General features: G+C 37.2%; 1 protein-coding gene across 6 annotated transcripts in view; it reads right to left on the bottom strand.

The window, feature by feature from the left end:
- The window catches only part of VPS13C (vacuolar protein sorting 13 homolog C), a 194646-nt gene extending 170751 nt beyond the window's left edge, over window positions 1-23895 (bottom strand). For 4 of the 6 annotated variants that reach the window (XR_005795851.1, XR_005795850.1, XM_040492866.1 and 1 more), the window contains exons 1-5: window positions 23714-23895; window positions 13139-13182; window positions 9496-9538; window positions 5282-5377; window positions 3353-3454 (exon numbers count right to left, since the gene is read on the bottom strand). Coding sequence is in view for 4 of the 6 variants with exons in the window: in XM_040492866.1 (XP_040348800.1) it covers window positions 3353-3454; window positions 5282-5377; window positions 9496-9538; window positions 13139-13182; window positions 23714-23813 (385 nt within the window). In the remaining 2 variants the exon portion in view is untranslated. The remainder of the gene's footprint in view (window positions 1-3352; window positions 3455-5281; window positions 5378-9495; window positions 9539-13138; window positions 13183-23713) is intronic. The other 2 variants (XM_040492864.1, XM_040492863.1) reach the window with 1 other exon arrangement.
- Window positions 23896-24683: the final 788 nt, after the last annotated feature.

Consider the following 24683-nt stretch of genomic DNA (forward strand, 5'->3'; position numbering starts at 1 on the left):
AAAATAAAATAAAATAAAATAAAATAAAATATACATATTTATATTTATTTATATATTATATATGATATATATTATATATTTTTAATATTTATATTTGTATTTTAAAAAGTTTATTGGGGGGCGCCTGGGTGGCTCAGTTGTTTAAGTGTGAAACTTCGGTTCAGGTCATGATCTCACAGTTAATGAGTTCAAGCCCCACGTCAGGCTTTGTGCTGACAGCTCAGAGTCTGGAGCCTGCTTCAGATTCGGTGTCTCCCTCTCTCTGACCTTTTCCCGATTGCACTCTGTCTCCCTCTCTCTCAAGAGAAAAAAAAACATTAAAAAAATTTTTTTTTCATAAAAAGTTTATTTTTACAGTTGAGCAAATTGTTTATAAATGAACTATTATATCTCAATTTTATTTTTTCCCACAAGACTGTGGGCAGCACTCTATTTTACCAAATAGAACAAATTAAGTAAAAATACTTTTTTAAAGCCGATTAGCATGATTATTTTGTTTTCAATTTTATCATCTGCTGCTTTGAGTTGAACTACTTCCTCTTCTCACCTCTCTTAGTCTCTATACATGTGACATGGTGCTTTTGTGCTTTTAAAACCAAGAAATAAGTGGAAAAATAATAAGTCTCCAAAATACAGTATTAATATTAATAATGGCGACATGCGGGGCGCCTGGGTGGCGCAGTCGGTTAAGCGTCCGACTTCAGCCAGGTCACAATCTCGCGGTCCGTGAGTTCGAGCCCCGCGTCAGGCTCTGGGCTGATGGCTCAGAGCCTGGAGCCTGTTTCCGATTCTGTGTCTCCCTCTCTCTCTGCCCCTCCCCCGTTCATGCTCTGTCTCTCTCTATCCCAAAAATAAATAAACGTTGAAAAAAAAAATTAAAAAAAAAAATAATAATGGCGACATGCAAAGCATCTAAAGACTAGGGTGTTTTTTATCGTATGCATGAATAATACTATATAAAAATATGACCTATATTCATGGAAACTTGAAAAAATTTATATGCAGTCAAGATAATTAAATATATTTTTTAAAAAACAGTATCAGTTAAAAAAAATTTAAAAAAAAATAAAAATAAAAAACAGTATCAATATATATCCCAATTCTTGAATTCATCTCTTTTAAGATTTAGTTTGAAATAATTTCTACACCCAACATGGGGCTCAAACCCACAACCCCTAATCAAGAGTCACATGCTCTACCAATTGAACCAGCCAGGCACCCTGAATTCATTTCTTTTATACTCAGAATATTTTTCTGAAAAATCTAAGATAATAACATTAAAACTGAATTTTACATTCTAAATTTTAGTTCTATCTCCCCAAAATGTAAATTTTACTATTCAGGAAGTTACAACGTAATTATTGTACATTATATAAGCATACTAGTCCTATCGACACAAACTCAGGGCCACAGATGTTCAGCCCCTATAAATACATCAAATCATCCTAAACATATAAATTTCCTAAGCATTAAACATGCAGCAGTCAAAATTCCATAGGTGCTCAATACAAAATGTACAGCAGGTTATGCTTTTGCCAAATAAGCTGTCAACTACTAAAACAGGAGAGACTATACACACTTCTTACAGTTCACTGGAAACACTCAAATATGTTTTAAACAATCACAGCTAATTCCATCCAAAAAGAAAAAAGAAAGAGGAGTTTGGAGTTTATATCTAAAAAAGAAAAATATAACTTAATTTTATGTATATAATTATGCTATATTATATGATACATATTTTATATATCATTTTATCTAAACATATATCACTATGCCTACTGATAAATATATGTCATTAAATACGGTGTGTTAACAAAATATACTTAATATGACCTGTATCAAGATAGAAATGAAATTCTAACGCTCTCCAAGTTCTTCTCCTAATTTTTAGGGTACTATTTCCACATATACTAATTAACCAAAAGTGAATAAAAGTAAATAATCACACTGAATTGTCATAAACAAAACCATTCTCACTTTGCTTTATTTAGCACACAAAAGTAACAGAAATAAAGAACACTGTTTTCATAAAAACACAGATTCTTAATCTTCAGGGGAAAGACAAAATATGCTCAAGTATGAAGAGAGAAAGGTAAAACAATTTAAGTTTTTAAAAAATTTCTTTCATTTAGACAGCCTCAATAGTTAAAGTATTTTAGTAATTTTCTGTAAAAGAATCAATAATTCTGCATAAGAGCAAGCACTTGGGGACAAAAAAAAATTAGAATCATTGATAAGGAATTTTTTTTTAATTTTTTTTTAACGTTTATTTATTTTTGAGACAGAGAAAGACACAGCATGAACGGGGGAGGGGCAGAGAGAGAGGGAGACACAGAATCGGAAGCAGGCTCCAGGCTCTGAGCCATCAGCCCAGAGCCCAACGCGGGGCTCGAACTCGTGGACCGCGAGATCGTGACCTGAGCTGAAGTCGGATGCTTAACCGACTAAGCCACCCAGGCACCCCAGGAATTTTAATGAACAAGCTATTTTTAAGAGATTTCTTACTGATTACACTAGGAAACAAAATCATTTCTGTCATTTCTAACTCACGGTTTGCCCTACCTTTTAAGAAAGACCAAAGAGAAATGCATTAGCATTTGTGGTATCGTCTTCTCCCATCACAGACATGCATAAACATGCCAACCAAATGATAAAAAAACGATGTAAACTGCTAGTAATTCTCACACCCCAAACAGCAACTGGGGTGTGATTTGACTTGAAAGAGAAAAACTGGAGGCCTGGAGGAATCCTTCAACTCATCACTCTATAGACTACTTTTTCATCTCATCCTTATTCTTTCTCCATAAACCAAATCAAAATAGTCATCATATTTTTAGATAAAAACAAAAAATTAACACTTAAGGCAAGATGTTAAAATGTTGAAATCTGAAAAATCAAGTTTTTAAAAATATCCTATACGATATAAGGAGACATAGCTAGAAACAGAATTACAGCACTACTTCCTCTAAACATTATTTCACTACACTGACACGGTGAACCTCATTATCTTCCATGGATACACCTAAAAATGTAGAGTTAGAACCTATTAGCATTTGGCAAAAACAAACAGGCTTGCAAGAACTCACAGAAAGGTCTCCATAAAGCATCACAGAAAAACAAGTGGTTAAAGACAGTGGGAAAATTAAACCGGCAGTGAGATAAAACAATCATGTGGCAATGATTCCTAAATGTGGGCCGTGAAAATATAATCAATACTGTGACATATGATTTTAGAAGAATATTCTTTCTTTGGAACTACAATTTATGAAAGCTTACGAAAGTATCCTCTTTAAAGTGCATTAAATATATCTAAAATATAGGTATATATATCTAAAACATAAACATATTGTACCTTTCTCTGCTGCTTTCTGAAGAGCTTCTTCAATTCGGGATAGCTCTTTCTGTTTAATATCTTGCAAGGATTTTTCTTCTTTTTCAGCATCATATTTAATACCTAAAAGTATATATTTAGTTCACATATTAAAAAATGCAATTATCAGATAAATAGGAAACGTTCAACCTCATTATGATTGGGAGTGTATGTGTACTCTAAGTCTTGTAAGCCACTTTTTAATTCAAAAGATCCGCTGGGGCGCCTGGGTGGCGCAGTCGGTTAAGCGTCCGACTTCAGCCAGGTCACCATCTCGCGGTCCGTGAGTTCGAGCCCCGCGTCAGGCTCTGGGCTGATTGATGGCTCAGAGCCTGGAGCCTGTTTCCGATTCTGTGTCTCCCTCTCTCTCTGCCCCTCCCCCGTTCATGCTGTCTCTCTCTGTCCCAAAAATAAATAAACGTTGAAAAAAAAAATTAAAAAAAAAGATCCGCAATCTTTAAATTAATTCACAAAAGTTGAAACATAAATAAACGATCCTTCTTTATTTACAAAGCCTTTATCCAAAGGGAAAGGAGGGAAAGAAACGAATTAAAGAGAGAAAGAATGGGGCACAGAGGTGGATCAGTCAGGTAAGCATCTAACTCTTGGTTTTGGCTCAGGACATAATCTTCCTGTTTATGGGATCAAGCCCCACTCTGCTGGCAGTGCAGAGCCTACTTGGGATTCTCTCTGCCCCTCTTGCTCTCCCTCTCAAAATAAATTAAGAAAAACAAAAAATAAAGGGAGAAAGAAAGAGAGAAAACCAAAAGGAGAGGAAAAGAGTGAGGAGAAGGTAAAAAGGAAAAACAGAGGCAGGCAGAAAATTTCCAGTCATCTTATCTGAGGAGTAAAATTTTGAGTAACTATAAAAAACACATAATATCCAATACTAGATGGTACCAATATAGATTGACAAAAAGACTCTTAGAAAACAATTCAAGAATATGTATCAACAATCAGAAAATAGGTATTTCCTTTTTATCCAGTAATCTCATTGCTGATAATGTATCCTAAGGAAATAACACCAAAGAATAAAAAAGATATCTTTAAGAACAAGGTGATTATAAGGTTCAATGTAATAGTCCAAAACAGCAGGCAGCCCACAATGGAATATCCTATAGACTTTCAAAATTATCACTATCCCATATCAAAAATATATACATTAAGTAAAAAAGCCAGATCCATGTTATATATATAAAATGTGATAAATACTCTATCAAATTGAGTATGTATATAGTAAAGAACAGAAAGCAAAATATAAAAATAAAAATTGTGTTTGCTTTCTGGTTGGGAAAACAAGTAATTTTTCCCTAAAATGTCCAAACTTTTCTTAACATTCTATTGTTCTTATAACTGAAAAAGAAACAATCATAACAAAAGGTATGACTTAAGTAAATATTGCTTTACAACAGTCATTAAAAATTAAAATACTATTATTTACAATTAAAAATAATCTACCTTTTTCACATGCATTTTTGAATGAACACTCACTCAAAACCAGAAGCAACAAAATAGGGGGGAAAATTTTCCATTCTTGAAATCTGTAGCTTAATACATCAGTACATTTTTAAAAACTTATTTCATTTCATTCTCCAAAAGTAAATTATTCAATGCATCTGAACTTAAAATGAAGCCTTAGTTGCAAAATAATTATTCAGAGAAGAGATTAAAATTATCAAATGGTTGGAATTATTCTTTCCAGCAGTAACATAAAAATATTTTATATAAAATGTGGCAATATATATGTGTGTATATGTAAAATGTACATATACATATACATGTGTGCATATCCATATATATAATCAGTTTAAAGTATCTTCTATTTTATTAAACATATTAAAATATTTAGCCAAGGTAATAATTTAATTTCACTGTGCTGTTACTGAGTGGTTATAATCTAAAACAACATACTTGCTCCAGGGACAACAAGCAGGTAGAGTCCCTCTAGGGTCGCAACAACTGCTTCTCCATAAAGGTTTTTCCAAGGAATCTTCAAAGTTAATTTATCTAAAAAAAAATAATAATTTCAATCTTAAATTCTTATTTGAGCTACTCCAGAAGATACACATTTCCCACTTTCCTTTTAGAGAAAGAGTGTAACACAATCCTCACGCATATATGTACCACTCAGAAAAAAACAAAAAAACTCCAACAATGAAATTTACAAAAATCTCTTCCATATTTGTAACTATTCACACTGTATTTTATACTTTTCAAACTTTCTGATAATTATAATTTCATTTAATATTTCCCAACTGTACGTAGAATGAGGCAGCTATTATTTCAACTTTGAAAAAAATGAAACTCAGTCCCAAAGAAGTTAAAAGAATTACCTAAGACTACCCAAGTCATCAGTGTGGTGGTACATATACCACCAGAATCACTGGTACTTTTAAATCAAGATGCCCAAAGTTTGGGGCGCCTGGGTGGCTCAGGTGGTTGAGCATCCAACTTCAGCTGAGGTCATGATCTCGCAGTTCACAAGTTCAAGGCCCACATCGGGCTCTGTGCTCACAGCTCAGAGCCTGGAGCCTGCTTCAAATTCTGTCTCCCTTTCTCTCTGCCCCTCCCCCACTCTGCCTCTCACTCTCTCTCAAACAAAATAAAGAAAACAAAACTTATTTTAAATAAAAAAAAAAAAGATGCCCAAAGTTCAAAGAACTGTTAAACAGGATAATAAAGTGAAGAGGAAATAAAATAATGCAACGTAAGGGAGGATATTTTGATTCACTTTCATGGCTTATGTAGGTAGGGCAGTTTTACCTGGGAATCTATTCCCAGGGTTAAAATCTCAAATTACTTCTCCATTTAAATTGTATTATTCTTCAGTTTGTAAACCTGTTGAGTTTCCTAAATGGCTCCCATGTGAGGGGAGTCTAGCAGTAATAATGCCAGTATACTTCTGGGCCATTTCTAAGTCTGATGACTTTATAGTGAGAACCACCTATTTATAACAGATACTCTTAAATATGTAATTAACTCATAAACTCCTAAAAAGTTGATTTGATTGCCTTTATGGTGAGCATGAGTCTGAAAAAGTGAGAAATGATGCACAAGAATGAACCTGGACCACTTTCTTACACCATACACAAAAATAAACTCAAAGTGGATGAAAGACCTCAATGTAAGACAGGAAGCCATCAAAATCCTTGAGGAGAAAGCAGGCAAAAACCTCTTTGATCTTGCCCGCAGCAATTTCTTATTCAACACATCTCCGGAGGCAAAGGAAACAAAAGCAAAAATGAACTACTGGGACCTCATCAAAATAAAAAGCTTCTGCACAGTGAAGGAAACAATCAGCAAAACTAAAAGGCAACCGACAGAATGGGAGAAGATATTTGCAAATGACATATCAGATAAAGGGTTAGTATCCAAAATCTATAAAGAACTTATCAAACTCAACACCCAAAAAACAAACAATCCAGTGAAGAAATGGGCAAAAGACATGAATAGACACTTCTCCAAAGAAGACATCCAGATGGCCACCCGACACATGAAAAAATGCTCCACATCACTCATCATCAGGGAAATACAAATCAAAACCACAATGAGACACCACCTTACACCTGTCAGAATGGCTAACATGAACAACTCAGGCAACAACAGATGTTGGCAAGGATGCAGAGAAGGAGGATCTCTTTTGCAGTGCTGGTGGGAATGCAAGCTGGTGCAGCCACTCTGGAAAACAGTATGGAGGTTCCTCAAAAAACTAAACATAGAACTACCCTACGACGCAGCAACTGCACTACTAGGCATTTATCCAAGGGACACAGGTGTGCTGTTTCAAAGAGATACATGCACCCCCATGTTTATAGCAGCACTATCGAAATAGCCAAAGTATAAATGTCCATCGATAGATGAATGGATAAAGAAAATGTGATATATATATATCTATATATATATATGTATATATATGTGTGTGTGTGTATATATATATACGTATACAGACACACACACACACACACACACACACACACACACAATGGAGTATTACTCGGCAATCAAAAAGAATGAAATTTTGCCATTTGCAACTATGTGGATGGAACTGAGGGTATTACGCTAAGTGAAATTAGGCGAGAAAGACAAAAATCATATGACTTCACATATGAGGACTTTGAGAGACAAAACAGATGAACATAAGGGAAGGGAAACAAAAATAATATAAAAACAGGGAGGAGGACAAAACAAAAGAGACTCATAAAGACGGAGAACAAACTGAGGGTTACTGGGGGGTTGTGGGAGGGGGGATGGGCTAAATGGGTAAGGGGCATTAAGGAATCTACTCCTGAAATCATTGCTTCACTATATACTAACTAATTTGGATGTAAATTTTAAAAAATAAAAAAAGAAATTAAAAAAAAAAAAAGAAAAAGTGAGAAATGCCCCTGAGCATAACAAAAAGGGATTGCCTGTTCCCTACACCTTTTCTTCTTTCCACTTACCCTAACTCATTATCCTCTCATCATTTATTATCCGAAATTCCACTGGAATTGAGTTAGTTATATTACTGCTTCCCACTGATAGAACAGACAAGGTTTAAATTTTTAAGTAAAAGGATAACCAACGAGCACCACAAATATTTGAATACCAAAACTTAGAATACCAAACTCTTAGAATACCAAAACTTTATTAAGCTTACAAAGTCACACTGACTTTATAGGTTAGGTATAATATTTAAACTTAAAAAAAATTTAATAACTAATAGAAGTACTCCATAAACCAAAACAGGGATAAATATAAAAAAATATGCTTTGTATCCCTATATGTTGGGATAGGGTCAATAAGAAACCCTGAAGGGAGCCATTAAATGATTATAATACTTTAAAAGCATAAAAAGCCAATTCTGAAAGATTAGCAAACCTCTTTTAAAATATAAATCTAGTTCTAATAACATAATGAATAATGTAAAAGTTCTTTAGTCAAATATAACTCATCCATACCCTGGAAATGCAATTTTAATACTATGTCCTAATTTTAGATCTAACTTCCTTAAAGACAAACCTATATTCATCCTTGCCTCTCCCACACCTACTTTCATAGTCTCATATATAGCAATGTGTGTATAAATATCTCAAAGGTAAAAGAATGAATGAAAGGCTGTAACTTCACTCTAGGATGTCAATTAAGCATGCAGGACCACAATACTCCTGGGTATCATCACAGATAACTATCACCACTTCACACAACATAGGGCTCTGTGTAACCAACAACAAAAAGATAATGCATGCCCTACGGATGCTTGCAATCTGGGGAGTGTCTCCTGTTTGAAGAGACAGAAACATAAAAATGCTACTTTATATTAAAAGGAACACATGTAGGTGATATAAAGTAGACTCAAAGAGAAATATTCAAGTAATTGCTAAGAGATGACAGAATAGCGAAAGACAAAAGCTTCCCTGAATACACAATAAATGAAGGAAAGCGATGCGGTGAAGCAGAAGGGTGACAGAAGGCGAAGGAAGGATGGATGGTGGCGTAAATGAAAATTCTTAAAGTAACAGCCAGTTGTCTAGGGTTGTAACATACATTTAAAAAAAGTAAAAATTGGCTAATATGGGACAGTTGAGAGGACTTCACAAAGGACCTTTAGAGGACCTACTAAAAAGTTTCTTCAACAAAGATGTATGCTTAGTTATGGATGATCTTATAAGCGTTTAGCTGCAAAGACTTTCTACTTACCAAGACATATCCTCTATACCACATTGCTGCATAATATATCAAGTGAAATGGATGAACAAAACATGAGGGAAATAAGCTATACTTAAACTTTATTTACTAGAGTTTGCAAATTATACTACTTTCACATATAAAGAAAGAGCATACAAAACTTAGGTATCAATTTAGAAAATCAAGATATATTTTTATAGTAGAACCAAAGCCCAAAAACTATCATTGCAGTTCAAATGCTTCCTTTTTAGAGGGTAATATTCTACCCTTTTGCCAAACACTTTGAAGTATTTATGTATTACATATAACATATATTAGGTCCAGAACTCCAAAGTTTTAACCAACATAAGCCAAAAACTTCTCACATTTTTGTTCAAGCTAAAAAATTTTAGATTAAATAACACAGGAAAAGTAAAAACCTAAAAGGACTAAGAATAATTCAAACGAAGAGTACTTACCAATTTGGCCAGCTTTAACTTTAAAAGGAACATCCAATTCACTCTTCAAAAGGAAGAAAAAATTTAAAAGACAAATTATTAAGCTCTCCCCTCATTTAAATACACAATCATCTCGAAGGAAAAATATGAAACAATTTTCTGTATGTGAGTAACTCATAAAGGACATCCTGAAAAAAAGAGTTTCTATAGACTTAAATTTTACTTTGAGGAAAGAATTCATAAGAGAAACAAAACTATAAATAGGAACAAGAGAAAAAGAGTTTGTAGTTAAAGAAAGTAATTGGGTAAAATGGTTACTTGTTTTAATAAACCAAACCAAAACAGATAAAATTCTATTAACTTTTAAAATAATAGATGGACACTGCTTATCTGAAATATTAGAAGAGAAAGAGTCCTTTCACAAAAATTAGCTGAAAACAACAAATGAACAACTAGTTTCTCTCAAATAAAACTTTCAGTAAATAAACAAAAGATTCTTTTTTTTTAATTATTTTAACATTTATTCATTTTTGAGAGACAGAAAGATATAGCATGAGCAGGGGAGGGGCAGAGAGAAAGAGGGAGACACAGAATCTGAAGCAGGCTCCAGGCTCTGAGCTGTCAGAACAGAGCCCGATACGGGGCTCAAACTCACAAACTGTGAGATCATGACCTGAGCTGAAGTCGGACGCTCAAATGCATGAGGCACCCAGGCACCCCTAAACCAAAGAATCTTAAAAGAGAGATGCCTGGGTGGCTCAGTCAGTTAAGCAGCTGACTGTTGGTTTTGACTTAGGTCATGATCTCCTGGTTTGTGACTTCGGGCCCACATTTGGCTCAATACTGAAAATGTGGAGCATGCTTGGGATTCTCTCTCTCCATCTCTCTCTGCTCCTCCCCTACTCTTGTTCTGTCACTCTCAAAATAAACTTAAAAAAAAAATCTTAAAAAGTAGATACCCAACTTATGATTTGCCAAATTAGAATTTATTTTAGATAAGTTACTGACAAGTAACCATCAATAATATAAATAAACTTCCAGGTATCTGGATTCCAAACCACTAAAAAGTACAAATAACTTTTTTATTCACAGAGTACCGAACAGTAACTGATATTCACAACAATTACTGGAGTCTTTAGAATCATTAAAAATTAACCCAATCAGAATACCCTTTCTGTTAGAAATATACCTTTGTACATACAAATACTATCACTCTGGTGACCGAAATACAGTATTAGGTAACAATTAACTAAAATAATCAATTTACCCAATCATTTGATTACTCAAGAATTCTAGGTAAACAGGAATCGAAGACAACACTGATGTTTTTCTAGACCAGAACAGGAAATTCCTCACTGGTGCTAACAGAGCAGCTCTACACCCAAGGCAGCAGCAGGCGGTAGGAGGGGATACATTCATATTATATCTTATATTATACCTGATACAACCTCTAAGCTATACACTTCTAAAATACCCCTATATTTTGATGAGCACTGGGTGTTGTATGGAAACCAACCTGACGATAAATTTCATATTAAAAAAAAAATAATAGGGGCGCCTGGGTGGCGCAGTCGGTTGAGCGTCCGACTTCAGCCAGGTCACGATCTCACGGTCCGTGAGTTCGAGCCCCGCATCAGGCTCTGGGCTGATGGCTCGGAGCCTGGAGCCTGTGTCCCATTCTGTGTCTCCCTCTCTCTCTGCCCCTCCCCCGTTCATGCTCTGTCTCTCTCTGTCCCAAAAATAAATAAACGTTGAAAAAAAATAAAATAAAATAAAATAAAAATAATAAAAAAATAATAAAAATAAAATAAACTGTAAAAAATAAAGTAAAATAAAATAAAATACCCCTATATGTTAGGGGTGCCTGGGTGGCTCAGTCAGTTGAGCACTGGACTTTGACTCAGGTCATTATCTCATGATTTGTTGGTTTGAGCCCTGCACTGGGCTCTGTGCTGACAGCTCAGAGCCTGGAGCCTGCTTCAGATTCTGTGTCTCCCTCTCTCTTTCTGTCCCTCCCCCAACTTGTGGACTCGCAGGCGCTCTCTCTCTCTCTCTCTCTCTCTCTCTCTCTCTCTCTCTCAATAAGTAAACATTAAAAAAAGTGCATATTTTATATATACAGGATACCACCTCTAAACTACACACTTCTACAAGTTTGGTCTCATGGTCATTTTGATCCTCATGAAATAATTTTTCACAAAAAAATAAATGTAAAGAACTCCTATTCGAAGAAAAACCAATCCAATTTAATTGGGGAAAGGAGGCTACTTTGAATTAATGGAGAATATTAATTTCAAAATAATTTATTATATTTAATTATAACCAAAATTCAAACTAGGCTAACAGAGAGTTGAAACAATTTATCTTTTAAGTATGTTAGATATATATCCTGTCACCACAATTCTATTTATACTTCTTTCCTTCTAAAATATTTTCCTAAATGGGGAAAAAATAACCTTTATTGCAATCTCCAGAAACAGTGTATTAAGTTCTAAATTTTGTGGTCAAGTTTAAAAAGTTGTAGCATCTTATATAAAGTAAGGAAAGAAAATTTAAATATTTTGAGTGCCCTCTACTTTCCAGGCTCTCAGAAGTTGAGAAACTTGTCAAAAGTGACCGAGCTGACAGAAGGGCAGAGCAGGCACTGAAACCCAGGTCAGCCAGACTACAAGGTCCATGCCCTTTCCACTATGCCAAGGTCTTTTCAGTTTAACAAAAGAAATTGTTACTCCTCATGACAAGATTCGATTCCTAGGATCTTCAATATCCAAAATTGGTTCCCTGAGACCAATCATGTAAGTACTTTGGGTATGAGACCCTTCCTAATTACATCGTTCATCATGTAGAAATCCAACCAGAAGTCAAAAGTAGGGTTATAAAACATATTACAGGCTGTTAGAAATCTAACCTATTAATTAATGAATAAACTCATTCTCAAGTGACTTAGTAAAATCAAGTTAAGTCCAATAGGCTAAAAGCCTAACAGGGAGGGAGGGGGAGTAGAAAATGGAAAGTTAGAATCCCAAAAAAATCTACTCTGACGTCTTTGTATTACCATAATATTATAAGACTGGACTGTCAATGTATTGCAAAAAGACAATTATTCAGGGGCGCCTGGGTGGCGCAGTCGGTTAAGCGTCCGACTTCACCCAGGTCACGATCTCGCGGTCCGTGAGTTCGAGCCCCGCGTCGGGCTCTGGGCTGATGGCTCAGAGCCTGGAGCCTGTTTACGATTCTGTGTCTTCCTCTCTCTCTGCCCCTCCCCTGTTCATGCTCTGTCTCTCTCTGTCCCAAAAATAAATAAACGTTGAAAAAAAAAATTAAAAAAAAAAAAAGACAATTATTCATTCGGTAAACTGTGAAAATCAAGCCCTTATTTACCAAAAAATTATGTAAAGGCAATTCTGAAGAAAACTATTTCATATAAGACAAATTTTTTCAGTCAACTTAAGTCAGGGAAAAACATTCCACTTTCCAAAAGATACTATTTTGATCATTATGAAAAAAATTTTTTAATTTAATCTCAGAATTTCCTATAGGGAACAGTTAAACAAGCAATCCTTTTCTGAATGACTCAATCACTTTATCTGGTACCTGGTATCAGACACCAAGAGTTTCTGAGAGTTTACCCAAATTAAGTAATGAATATAGTTTAAAAACTTACCAGAGCATTTTCTTTTATCTGTAGGTTATCTAAAGCCACATTACCTTTAAAAAAAAAGAAAAAGAGGAAAAATATGAAATTATAATACCAATTAGTATAACCTGTCGTAATATAGTAGCAACCACTATGATACTACAGTAAGTACTAATAAGACAGTATGCAAGCAAAGCAAACTTCAACAATTGAAGAAGCTACTAACACAAAGCGTTGCTATATATGGACAATTATTAGTGATAGCATTTTTTTGGTTAGCCAAATGCAAAAGAAATTACAAAATATTTAAATATTTAAACTGGCCAACATTCAAATGGACAATGAGAATCTGGAGACTTTCAGACTGAAGAAATTTAGAACCAAAGAAAATATCTATCATTTTGAATGATTAAGCCAAAAACCTAAAAAAAAAAAAAAAAAAAAAAAAAAAAGACATAAGAAATGACTCTAAGAACAGATCAATTATCCTGTAACTTGGGATGCTTTTCTTAATTATGGTATTAATGAACATTTCCTACAGGTATATAATGTTGATCTTTTAAAACTCCAAACATCCTACCCTCCCAATGATTATCGTTTATGGTCCTAATGTTAACTTTTTTTTTTTTTTTTTTTTTTTTTTTTTATGGGCAACTCTACACCTAACATGAGACTCAAACTCGGGACCCCATGATCAAGAATCACATGCTCTACTGACTGAGCCAGCCAAGCGCCTTTATGGTTCCAATGTTTAACTAGTCCAACTCTTCTTAAACCTACTCAGATGTTACATTATAAAAACTAAAGTCATAATGATTCTGTTACATTACTCTAGTTTTAAACCCTGTACCTATATTTGTTGATAAAGGATACTTAAATATTCTTGCTTACATAAAAAAAATCCACTAAACTGCACGATTTTCTGCAGATATATATGCGCATGAGTTTAAGAGTCTACATCCTCAGAATGTCAGAAATTCCATTTACATAAAAAATAATTATAAGACTAAGATTAAAGCCCCTCCTAAATATCAACCATTTTATATTTAACTGAGTAGTGAGGAAAAAGATTTAATTTCTTGCTTCTACTTCAAGATCACATAATAATTCCATTTCACTTAAATTCTCAACGTTTATTTATTTTTGGGACAGAGAGAGACAGAGCATGAACGGGCGAGGGGCAGAGAGAGAGACACAGAATCGTAAACAGGCTCCAGGCTCTGAGCCATCAGCCCAGAGCCCGACGCGGGGCTCGAACTCAAGGACCGCGAGATCGTGACCTGGCTGAAGTCGGACGCTTAACCGACTGCGCCACCCAGGCGCCCCGTCACTTAAATTCTCTAAAGGTTCATAAAACTATCATTTCAATATTAAATACAAGCATGAGTTATTCAGCTACACATTTTCTTAATCACTCATGACACATTTATATTTTTAAAAATACTATTCTTTCTATGCTATCCATAAATATTTTTCAGTCAAGTAATTTTTACCCCACAGTACTTTGGAGCAAATTAAAAATATTCAATTCCATTATGCCATTGTTAGAGATGTACTTTTCCCCAGATCTCAAGTTTTTTTCAAACAGACATTTATTAACCACCTACTACTAAGAGGTACTACCTCTTAGGAACTACCTAAGAGAGTACTTCTTCTTAGGTACTGAATAGTGAAATGACAAAAATGACATCCCTGCTATTGAGGAGCTCACAGTCCAGCAAAGGAGACTAAATTTCTAAAATTTTGTAAAAACTCTATGGCATTCCAGGAGAAGAGTATACAAGATGCAAAGAAAGAGACACCTAACTGCCCAAAGAGATCAAGAACTTCCCATGAAAGTCAAGGCTAGAAGGCCAAAGAAATATTTCCTGAGTGGATAAGAAAACAGGACAAACAGGAGTGCATGGGTAAGACACATTTTAGAAACCACATGTGATTTAGTGTGCCTGGAGGGTGTGATAAAACAATAGGAGATAAAGTCGGAAAGTTTGGCAGGAGCCAGACTAACGAAGAGTTTTTAGGATGAAAATGAAAAGTTCAGACTGGTCACAACACAGAGATGAAATACATATAAGAGGAATGACAAAATCAGAGCTATATTTTACAACCATTACTCTACTCTCCTAAGAAATAACCATGGATCTGTCCAAACAATTTAGCTGCAAGGATTTTGCAGCATTGGTTGTAACAGCAGGAAGAAATGGATAAATGGAAGAGAGGAAGTACCTAAAGAAGGCATAAATCATAATATAGCTACAATATAGAGCAAAAAATGGAGACAGACATGGGAAAATGTTCACAAAATATTAAGTTTTTAAAAAGGCCAAAGAATGTTCAGATTCATCTAAACTGATGTAATTTAAAAAGTATATATATGCACACATACAAAGAAAACAACTGTAAGACTAGAGACCATAATGACCACAGTGGTTATTTCCATATAATAAAGTTCATTTGCTACACATGTATTTTACATTTTCTAAAATTACCTGATGAAAGCTGCAAAAAAGGAGAGAAGGTAAGAAGTCTCACAAATGGGAATAAATAAAATATTATCAGCATTATAATAGAAGGAAAGGGAAAGAATACAGGCAGTCAAGCAGCTTCTACAACACTACAGAGAAATTAAAACCTGAAACGGTAACTTCAGGATCAAAGAGGTAGAGTCAGAATAAGAAGTTATTTTATAGGTAGAAACGACAAGAGGACATCACAGACCAATTGCAGGGATAATAAAGCAGTCGTGGAAAAGTGACATGTGGTTCTAGAATTGGAAAAAAAAAAATCCTTAAGAAGTTGTATGTGGGGCACCTGGGTGGCTCAGTCTGTTAGGCATCCTACCTCAGGGCATGATCTCAGAGTTTGTGAGTTTGAGTCCCGCATCAGGCTCTGTGCTGACAGCTCAGAGCCTGGAGCCTGCTTCAGATTCTGTGTCTCCCTCTCTCTCTGCCCCTCCCTCGCTCACTTGCACACTCTATCAAAAATAAATAAACATTAAAAAAAATTTTTAATGAAATGGTACTGGCATAATATGGAACAAACCTAAGTCGAGGAATGGCTTATTCAATGCATAAAGCCTACAAAATAAATGAAGAAATACAGTACTGATATTAAATACCTCTAGGCAGAAATAATTCATCTGAACTTTCACAGAAGTTTAGCTGTACCTTTCTTATGTGGCACTTAACTATATAAATATTTCCCCAACCTGCTTATAAATTCCTTACTGATTCTCTCCACAGTAAGTGCACAATGAACATTGACCTGATTCATTTAGAATGCATATTATGCTGGGGTAGGACAACTACAACAAGAACATAAAATCGTTTTACTTTAGAAAACACTCTCTGATCTATAACATTTCTTGATCCTCACAGTCTCCCAATGAAGGAGACAGGACACAGACATCAAACAAAAGAAACTGAGGCTTAGGAAGGTTAAATGGCTGGCATAAGGATACTATGTCAACCTAATAAATGATAGAGCCAGGGCTCAAACTTTCTGATGCCCAATGTTTTGCTCAGAACATCACACTATCTTTCAAAGAGCAGAAGAGAATGGGCAGACAATTTTAATTCAGAAGATAATTCTATCTCTCTTGTGCTTACACAAACACTGAGATGCCTGTATAGATGGTGGATCCATTTTTGGTCTCTGCATTTTAAGAGTATGAAAAATCCAAAACCAAAAAGGGAAAATAAAATCGGACAACTAATGAGGACATAACCACAAAGGAAGGACAGAGTCAGAAGACGGCATTGCAAAATGGTTATTTTAGAACTTTTTAAAAAGCTGTGTTTGCAAAAACAAAAGACAGAAATTCATAAGGTATAACTATTCAGAACCATAAAGATCTTTAAACCTAATTCCCTCTCACTTTACATGAAAAAACTGAAAGCTAAGGAGATTAGGTAATGTATCTAAGATTATACAGTTAATGTGTAGCAGTGCTAAGAATAGAACCTATGTCTCCTGACTCCCTGGTCGATGTTCTTAATATAAAACACAGATATTAAATCAAACTGTTATTAAAAACAAACAAAAAACCCCAACAAACAAAAATGCCATGCCTTACTCCATGAAACTATCTTTGCATACTGTAAAATAATGAAAAAAGAATATGCAGTGCTATATATTTGGTTTTTATTTCCTTTATGTATCTATCACAGACTCACTATTTGATAGTATATCAAAATATTCAGACACTTTCATTCTCCAAGAAAGTGAGCTAAACTAAATGACTGAACAATCTTTCAAGCATGAAACAAATTATTTTAATAACCATTGTTTCAGTAAAGAATACTGAAGAAACTATGGTAGCAATTCATTCCAATTGAATCTTTCGATTCAACCCACATTAACTTAGTTAATGCAGACTCTTTTTTTTTCAGTTTTATTTATTTATGTAATCTCTACACCCCATGTGGGCACTTGAACTCACAACCCTGAGACCAAGAGTCACATGCCATTCTGACTGAGCCAGCCAGGGGCCCCAGCAGATTCCTTTTAATCGTTCACAGAGACTTTGTCTTGAGAGAGAGGGGAAAAGGAAAAAGTTAACTCTTCTTCTTTCCATTTCCCTATTAAAACAGAAAGTCTTGGCAACGAAAGGCAGAAAGCTGCCAGATTAAGGCTAAACTTTCTCCCTTTCAGGAAGGCAGACCTTCCTAGCAGAACGGTGGCCAAAGTACTAACTTCCTGTTTTATTTCTGGTAAAGGCGTGTATTTTTAATTTATGATGTTATTTAAATGTGTGGTAAGGTTATTTTCAACTTAAGTGTTTTAAGCATTGCTTTAATTGATAATAACTGAGGGTAAATATATTATAATTCAACTATGTGTTATTTTATATGCTATAGGACAGGCTACTGAGAAATGGCCTTCACTGTACCAAGTGCTGGCTGGGAAGAAAGGGCTAAAAAAAAAACTCCTCTACAAGTTTAGAAATATCTAGATACTGTTACGTTTTATCAAGATACAAAAGAACCAAAGAGACGTTCGATTTCTTGCATTCTACAGCTACCTGTCAAGACAATGTAACATACTAGATAGATTTGGATTTGCAAATATCAGCATGAGGCTGGAACTTCATTTATCTTGTCACATTTTGTGACTGTGACTCTTTGCTCCCTATTTTGAGTGAAAAACAAAGAGGAAAGATACCATGATTAAGATATTCATTATCTAATGAAGGAGATCTCTCAGCTCTGGCTTTGTTCAAATCACAAAAGTTGAAAGACAGAAGAGATGACCTTGTCTAACCCTCTCATTTGCAGGTAAGAAAATAGTGGCCACTGGTTAGTGACTTGCCAAAAGCCACACAACTAGGCAGTATCACAGATGGAATTATATCCCCAGGTTTCCTTCTTCCTTGTGCTGCTCTGCTCCAACAGTATCTGGCAGCTGATGGAAAAGTGTCAGGCATGAGGTGAAGGACAGTACGGTAATCAGCACAGACTCAGCCTGGTTTGCAGAACCACAAACTGTGGGCACTCCACCTGGCTTCTTCCTCTGATCACCATAGCCACCCCTTGCATCCAACACATCATAGCCTCTATATATACTCTGCATGTCAAATGGGAGTGAGAATTCTGAATGAAGGATTTTCCTGCTGACTTTCCACAGTAAATCAGCTTTGAAAAATCAAATTAACAAAGGTTCTACACTGCAACAATACTCCTTAAAGCAAGTTGCAAAAGATAAGGTATTTCAACATACCTTTTCAAATACATGTTACTCTTAAAACAATTATATCCTGGACACAGCTCAAATAGCTAAGGGCTGTGCAATTTATCTTCAGGTACCAGATCGTGGAGAACAAAAACCCAGACAAACCTTCACTATTTGCATAGGCAGCAACATGCCCACCACACACTTTTCTGAACCTTTGAAAACCTGACTTACAAACCACCTGGCAGATAATATTAGTATTGAAGTGTAACTTCAAGTGCAAATGGATTTTTTATTCTTTTAAGAAGTTTGGAAAATAAGAAATGTTTACATGTGTTGTGCTACCTCTATATCAAATCGTCACACTACTGTCATACTACTGTCACACATAATCACACAGATTATGAAAACCCTGAAGTCTGAAGCCTAGAGGAAACATACTCATGAAAATAAAACAAAGCAGGCTATTTTCCATAACTCAGCTAGGTTTATCACTATCAATATTAACATTTTAACAATTAGAATTACAAACGGTTTTCACATCATTTACATCACATAGTGTTATTTACCCCATTTTGCAGATAAGGAAACTGAGGCTTAAAGAATTAAAACGTTTTGCCCATGGATCCCACAACTAGTAAATAAGCAGGGCCTAATTTTCCTGTAACAGCAAGAATTTTTAAAGATCATTCTCCTTAAATCCCTATTTAAAAACATAGGAATTTCTTGGCATTAGAAAAAATAAGAGGAAAAGAATAAGGAAAAAAAGCTTTTAATAAAAACAGGAAAAAAAAAAGTTTTGGCAGGGGGAAGGGGAGGCAGTCGACTCTAATTTAAAGACAATATCCACAATAAACTTCCCGATTCTAGACTTTCAAATAAAATTTCCCCATCCTTCTTACTCTACAACATTTTATTTATTGTGTATTTCACTGTGTCTATGCATGTACGAATATATGCATGCTACAATCCTTTGCAAATTTTGTATACAATATTTTAATTTTTAAAACTACTTCCTGGTATCATGGAAAGATTTTTGACTTTTACCAACATGATACCTCTCAATCACTTAAGACCTCTGTTTCTGTCTTAAGTTACAAATTTTATAAGGCATATACATCCTCTAAGTATTTTTTCACTTCTTACTACAACTTGTTCAGCACCCAGAAGTTCTCTTTAAAAATGCAGAAGGTAATTTCAATATTCTCCTTAGACCAGTTACTCAAAAAACATTTTGGGCTGGATCATTCTTGGTTGCGGGGAGCTGTCCTGTGCATTGTATAACGTAGCGGTATGCCTGCGGCCTACCCACTAGATCTCAGTAGCATACCTCCAGCCCTCAGTGTAACAATCAAAAATGTCTCGGACATTGCCAAATATTCCTTCAGGGCAAACTCATTTCCAGCTGAAAAATCACTGCTTTCGCCTGGTCAAATACTCCAGTTAAGAAGTATCAATTTAGTTTCCCATTTACGTCTAAAGAAAATTAAGATCAGCCCTGTGAAATTTTTACAGGTTGAATTTTTTCTCAGGATGTGAAAATATAACAATAAAAAAAAAAATGCAAACAGCCAACCTCTATGACACATAAACCTTATTTATAAAGCAGTCTCCAAATAAGATTATATACAATTTTCAATTCTTTATAAAACTTGTCAGTATCATGGCTGTCATAAATATCAGCTTATTTCATTAATATACCAACCTGTTTACCACAAAAAGTTAAATTAAATTAAAATATTAATTTAAAAAATTAATTAAATTATTTCTTTAGGAATATTTTCAGAGGATAGAAATACTCAACATATATTTTGCCTTTAAGAGGACAATTAGTGTTATAAAAAATATAGTTGAATAATAACCGTAAAAGCTTCCTTTATAAACCACAGAAATAAAAAGTGGCAAAATTTTATAGAAGCAGAGATGTGGGTTGATAAGGCTAAGGGAATTACTGAGTGGACTTCAAGTGGATACAGTTTATTTTCTCAGGCCTATTATAAAAGGGATATTGGCCACTGACAGCATACCTCATCTAAAAGAAACAAAATGAGATCTCAGAAAAAAAATTTGTTTTTCTACATTCCATCAAAAAAGAGAGGAATAGGGGCGCCTGGGTGGCTCAGTCGGTTAAGCATCTGACTCTTGTTATTGGCTCAGGTCATGATCTCACAGTTTTTGAGTCTGAGTCCCACATCCAGCTCTGCGTGGACCCCGTGGAGCCTCTTTGGGATTCTCTCCCCACCCCCACCTCCACCCCATCCCACTCACTCTCGCTCTCTCTCTCTCTCAAAATAAATAAACTTTTAAAAAAGGAGTAAATGACATAATATTGTGGCATTTTAATTTCAGATGTGAAAAGTTCAAAATCCCCAGCCAGCCTACATCACAATTTCATAGTAAAAACACGTGCAACTAGAATCACAGAGTATTGGCACTGGAAGGCCCCTTAGATGTTACCTGTCCCAACTTCCAATTTTTAAGTAAAAGAAAAGTAAGATTTGGTAGAGAAGAAATCTTTCATTCATCTATAAACTTTATTTCTTTAAAAATAATCTGAGGTAAATAGGACACAATGTTACATACTGGTAGATGATTCTGAGTAGTGACAGCAAAGGACTATTACATTATCTGGTGTCATTATTTTTTTCTTTTAAACTTAAAATAAAGGGACGCCTGGGTGGCTCAGTCAGTTAAATGTCCGAATTTGGCTCAGGTCATTATCTCACAGCTCATGAGTTCAAGCCCCGCGTCAGGCTCTGTGTTCAGAGCCTAGAGCCTACTTTGGATTCTGTGTCTCCTTCCCTCTCTGCCCCTCCCCCCCCACTCAAAAACAAACATAAAAAAAAAATTTTAAGTTTAAATTAAGATGAGGCCGAGTAAGGTTAGTGGCTTGTCCAACACAACACCCTAGAATCCAGGTTTCTAAATGCTTTCCTAAATTCCTAAATAAAGTTTAGACTAGAAGCAATAATTTGCATTTGACAGTATGAAGAAAGCGTTGATTCCTGCAGAAGGCACTGGATATTTAATTCCTTACATGTCTCTTTCTCTCCTTCTCTTGCATTATATTAATGTTACAGGAGGGCATGTAAACAAAGGGGGTAGTGTTGGGCAAACCACAACTGAACCAGTCAAATGATCAGCAACCTATTCAAAGGAGACTCCTCCACAACCTAGGGCAGCACTCATGGTTCTGTAACACTGCCCAATATAAATATATGGTTCACATACATAATTATATGTTTTAGGAAACAAGTTTGTTTTTTTTTTTTTTAAAAGAGGGGACACCTGGGTGGCTTAGTTGCTTGAGCATCTGACTTCAGCTCAGGTCATGCATGGTTTTAGGGTTTTTGAGTTCGAGCCCCACATCAGGCATCAGGCTCCTTGCTGTCCACAAAGACCCTGCTTCAGACCCTCTGTCCCCTTCTCTCTGGCCCTCCCCTGCTTGCGTGCTCTCACTCTCTCTGAAAAACGCCAAAACATTAAAACATTTGGGGGGAGGGCACCTGGGTGGATCAGTCAGATAAGCATCTGACTTATGCTCAAGTCATGATCTTGGGGTTCACGAGTTGGAGCCCTGCGTGGGGTTCTGTGCTGACAGCTCAAAGCCTGAAACCTGTTTCAGATTCTGTGTCTCCCTCTCTCTCTGCTCCTCCCCCACTTACTCTGTCCCTTGCTTCCAAAATTAAACATCAAAAAATAATAATTTAAATTTTTTTAAATTTTATTTTAAAAAAGGAAAAAGGGGGAAATGAACTTTGATAATGTATTTAAGCCAATATAATCAAGTATTATTTCAACGTATAATCAACATAAAAGACTGAGGTATTACACTCTTTCTCCTACTGAGTATTTTCAAAACTCCATGTTGTATTTACAGCAAGTCTCAGTTGGCAGTAACTACACTTCAAGGGCCTGACAGCCAGAGCGGCTAGTGGTTACCCCATCCGACAGCGTGGGTCTTTCACTTTAGGTTGACTGAATGAAAAGGCAGTTCCATCCATTTGAGTGGTTCTTTGGATTTCCTTCCCAAGCTGACAAAATTCTCAAAAGTCTTTTGTAGAGTGAAAAGTATTCCCAAGAGCCCCAAAGCTTAATATGCATAATCATTGCAAATGACTAATCTCTCCGAAGAGTATGCAAGCATACTACTTACTGTCTACTTCTACGCACTCAAGGTTGAGGAGAGAAACGCCGGGGTACATTTTGGGGCATGCACCTAATTAATGATGATGCCAGATGTCGCCTGAATTATTTTTTTCCGTCGTCCAAAATAAAACTGAAAGTCATCTTACTGAGGTGAAGTAAATATTAAGGGAAGAAGTCGTTTTCTCAAAAGCTGAAAGTATTAATAGTAAGAAGCCCATACGAACAGGCCTTTCCTAAGGATGTTCCGGGGCCGATGGACCCCCTCCCAAATCCTGCAAACCTAAAGAGAAGAAACCCAGTTCCTGCTCATCAACAACTGCCAAGAGAAGGCAACTGTGAAACGCAATTTCCTTTTACTTCTTCCTTGGTGCCACTTTATTAGAGCGTGTGTAACCACGCAGCAGTCGCCACTGCACAGGGTGCGGGAGCAGAAAGGTTTCTCAAGGAAGGCAGCGAGAGGACCCTGCGAGGTGGGCAGAAGGCGGGACAGGGCAGGGGGACCGCCTCGGGGACGCGAAAGCTGGGAACGCGGGCAGCGCGAGCGCGACCCTGCCGCATCTCCCCACCCCAGGCGGGTACCCTGGCCCCCGTGGCGGTGGCACAGGCCTCCCGGCACCCCGCACCTGCCGTCCGGGGAGGGGGGCCCCGCCGAGCGCCCTCCCCGGAGGCGGAGTCTCGGGCGGCGAACGGAGCCCGGCCCGGGCTGGAGCCGGGCGGGAAGAGCCCGCGGCGTAGGCCCCTCCGCCAGCGCGGGCAGCCTGCCATGCACGCCCTCTCGCTTACCGCCCCAGATCCCCAGCTTCAGCTGGGACTTGTTCAGGTTCTCCACATAGTCCCCCAAGAAGCGGTTTAGCAGGTCCGCGACCACCGACTCCAGCACCATCGTGCAACCGAGGCACCGGGAGAGGGAGGAGCCGGAACCGACCGGCGCAGATGAGGGCGGCGACCCGCGCCGCGAACGACAGCCCTGCGGGCGCCGGCCCGCCCCCGCGCCGCGCGCGTGACCCGGGTTGTGCGCATGCGCGCCGCCGCCGCTGCCGCCTGGACCCGAAGGATGCGGGAGCCCTGCAGCAAGCGGGCTGCTTCTCGGCAGCCGCGGCCCGGGCCACCCGAGGGACGGCGGAGGAGAGACGGGGAGGCCGCCTTTGGGCCTGCCTCTGCTGCTGTGCCGGAGGCCCCAGAGGAGGAAGATGTTAGCGAAAACGAAGGGCAGGAGTTACTGAGCACAGCGACATCTTTGTGGCCGCTGTTGGCCTGCCGTCGCCTCCCGTGGACCTCAGGTCCGCAGAGCTCGCCGTCCTGGGCGAAAGCAGCTCCCCAGCGCCTCGCCTCCAGCCGAACCGACCCTCTCAGGCCCCGTATCCACCCTGAGCGCCTCCTATGTAACCACATGTTCACCTGTGGGTCAGGTGGGGAAAAGGAGACCCTGCACCCTTGTCCTGCTACATTAACCCCACCTGGGGCAACATCTGCGTTTCTTTTTGCTTCTTGAAACTTTTAAATATATATATATTTTTTTTTATTGGGGCGCCTGGGTGGCTCGGTCGGTTAAGCCTCCGACTTCCGCTTCGGTCTGAATCTCAAAGTTTTGCTTGGAGTTTGGGCCCCGCATCGGGCTCTGTGCTGACAGTGGGGAGCCTGGAGCCTGCTTCGGATTCTGTGTCTCCCTCTCTCTCTCTCTCTGTCCCTCCCCTGCTCACGTTCTGTCTCTCTCTCAAAAATAAAATGAACATTAAAAAAAAACTTTTTAATT

Source organism: Herpailurus yagouaroundi, unplaced genomic scaffold, assembly GCF_014898765.1.
Source record: "Herpailurus yagouaroundi ecotype Mexico unplaced genomic scaffold, PumYag 184, whole genome shotgun sequence".
NCBI lineage: Eukaryota > Metazoa > Chordata > Mammalia > Carnivora > Felidae > Herpailurus > Herpailurus yagouaroundi.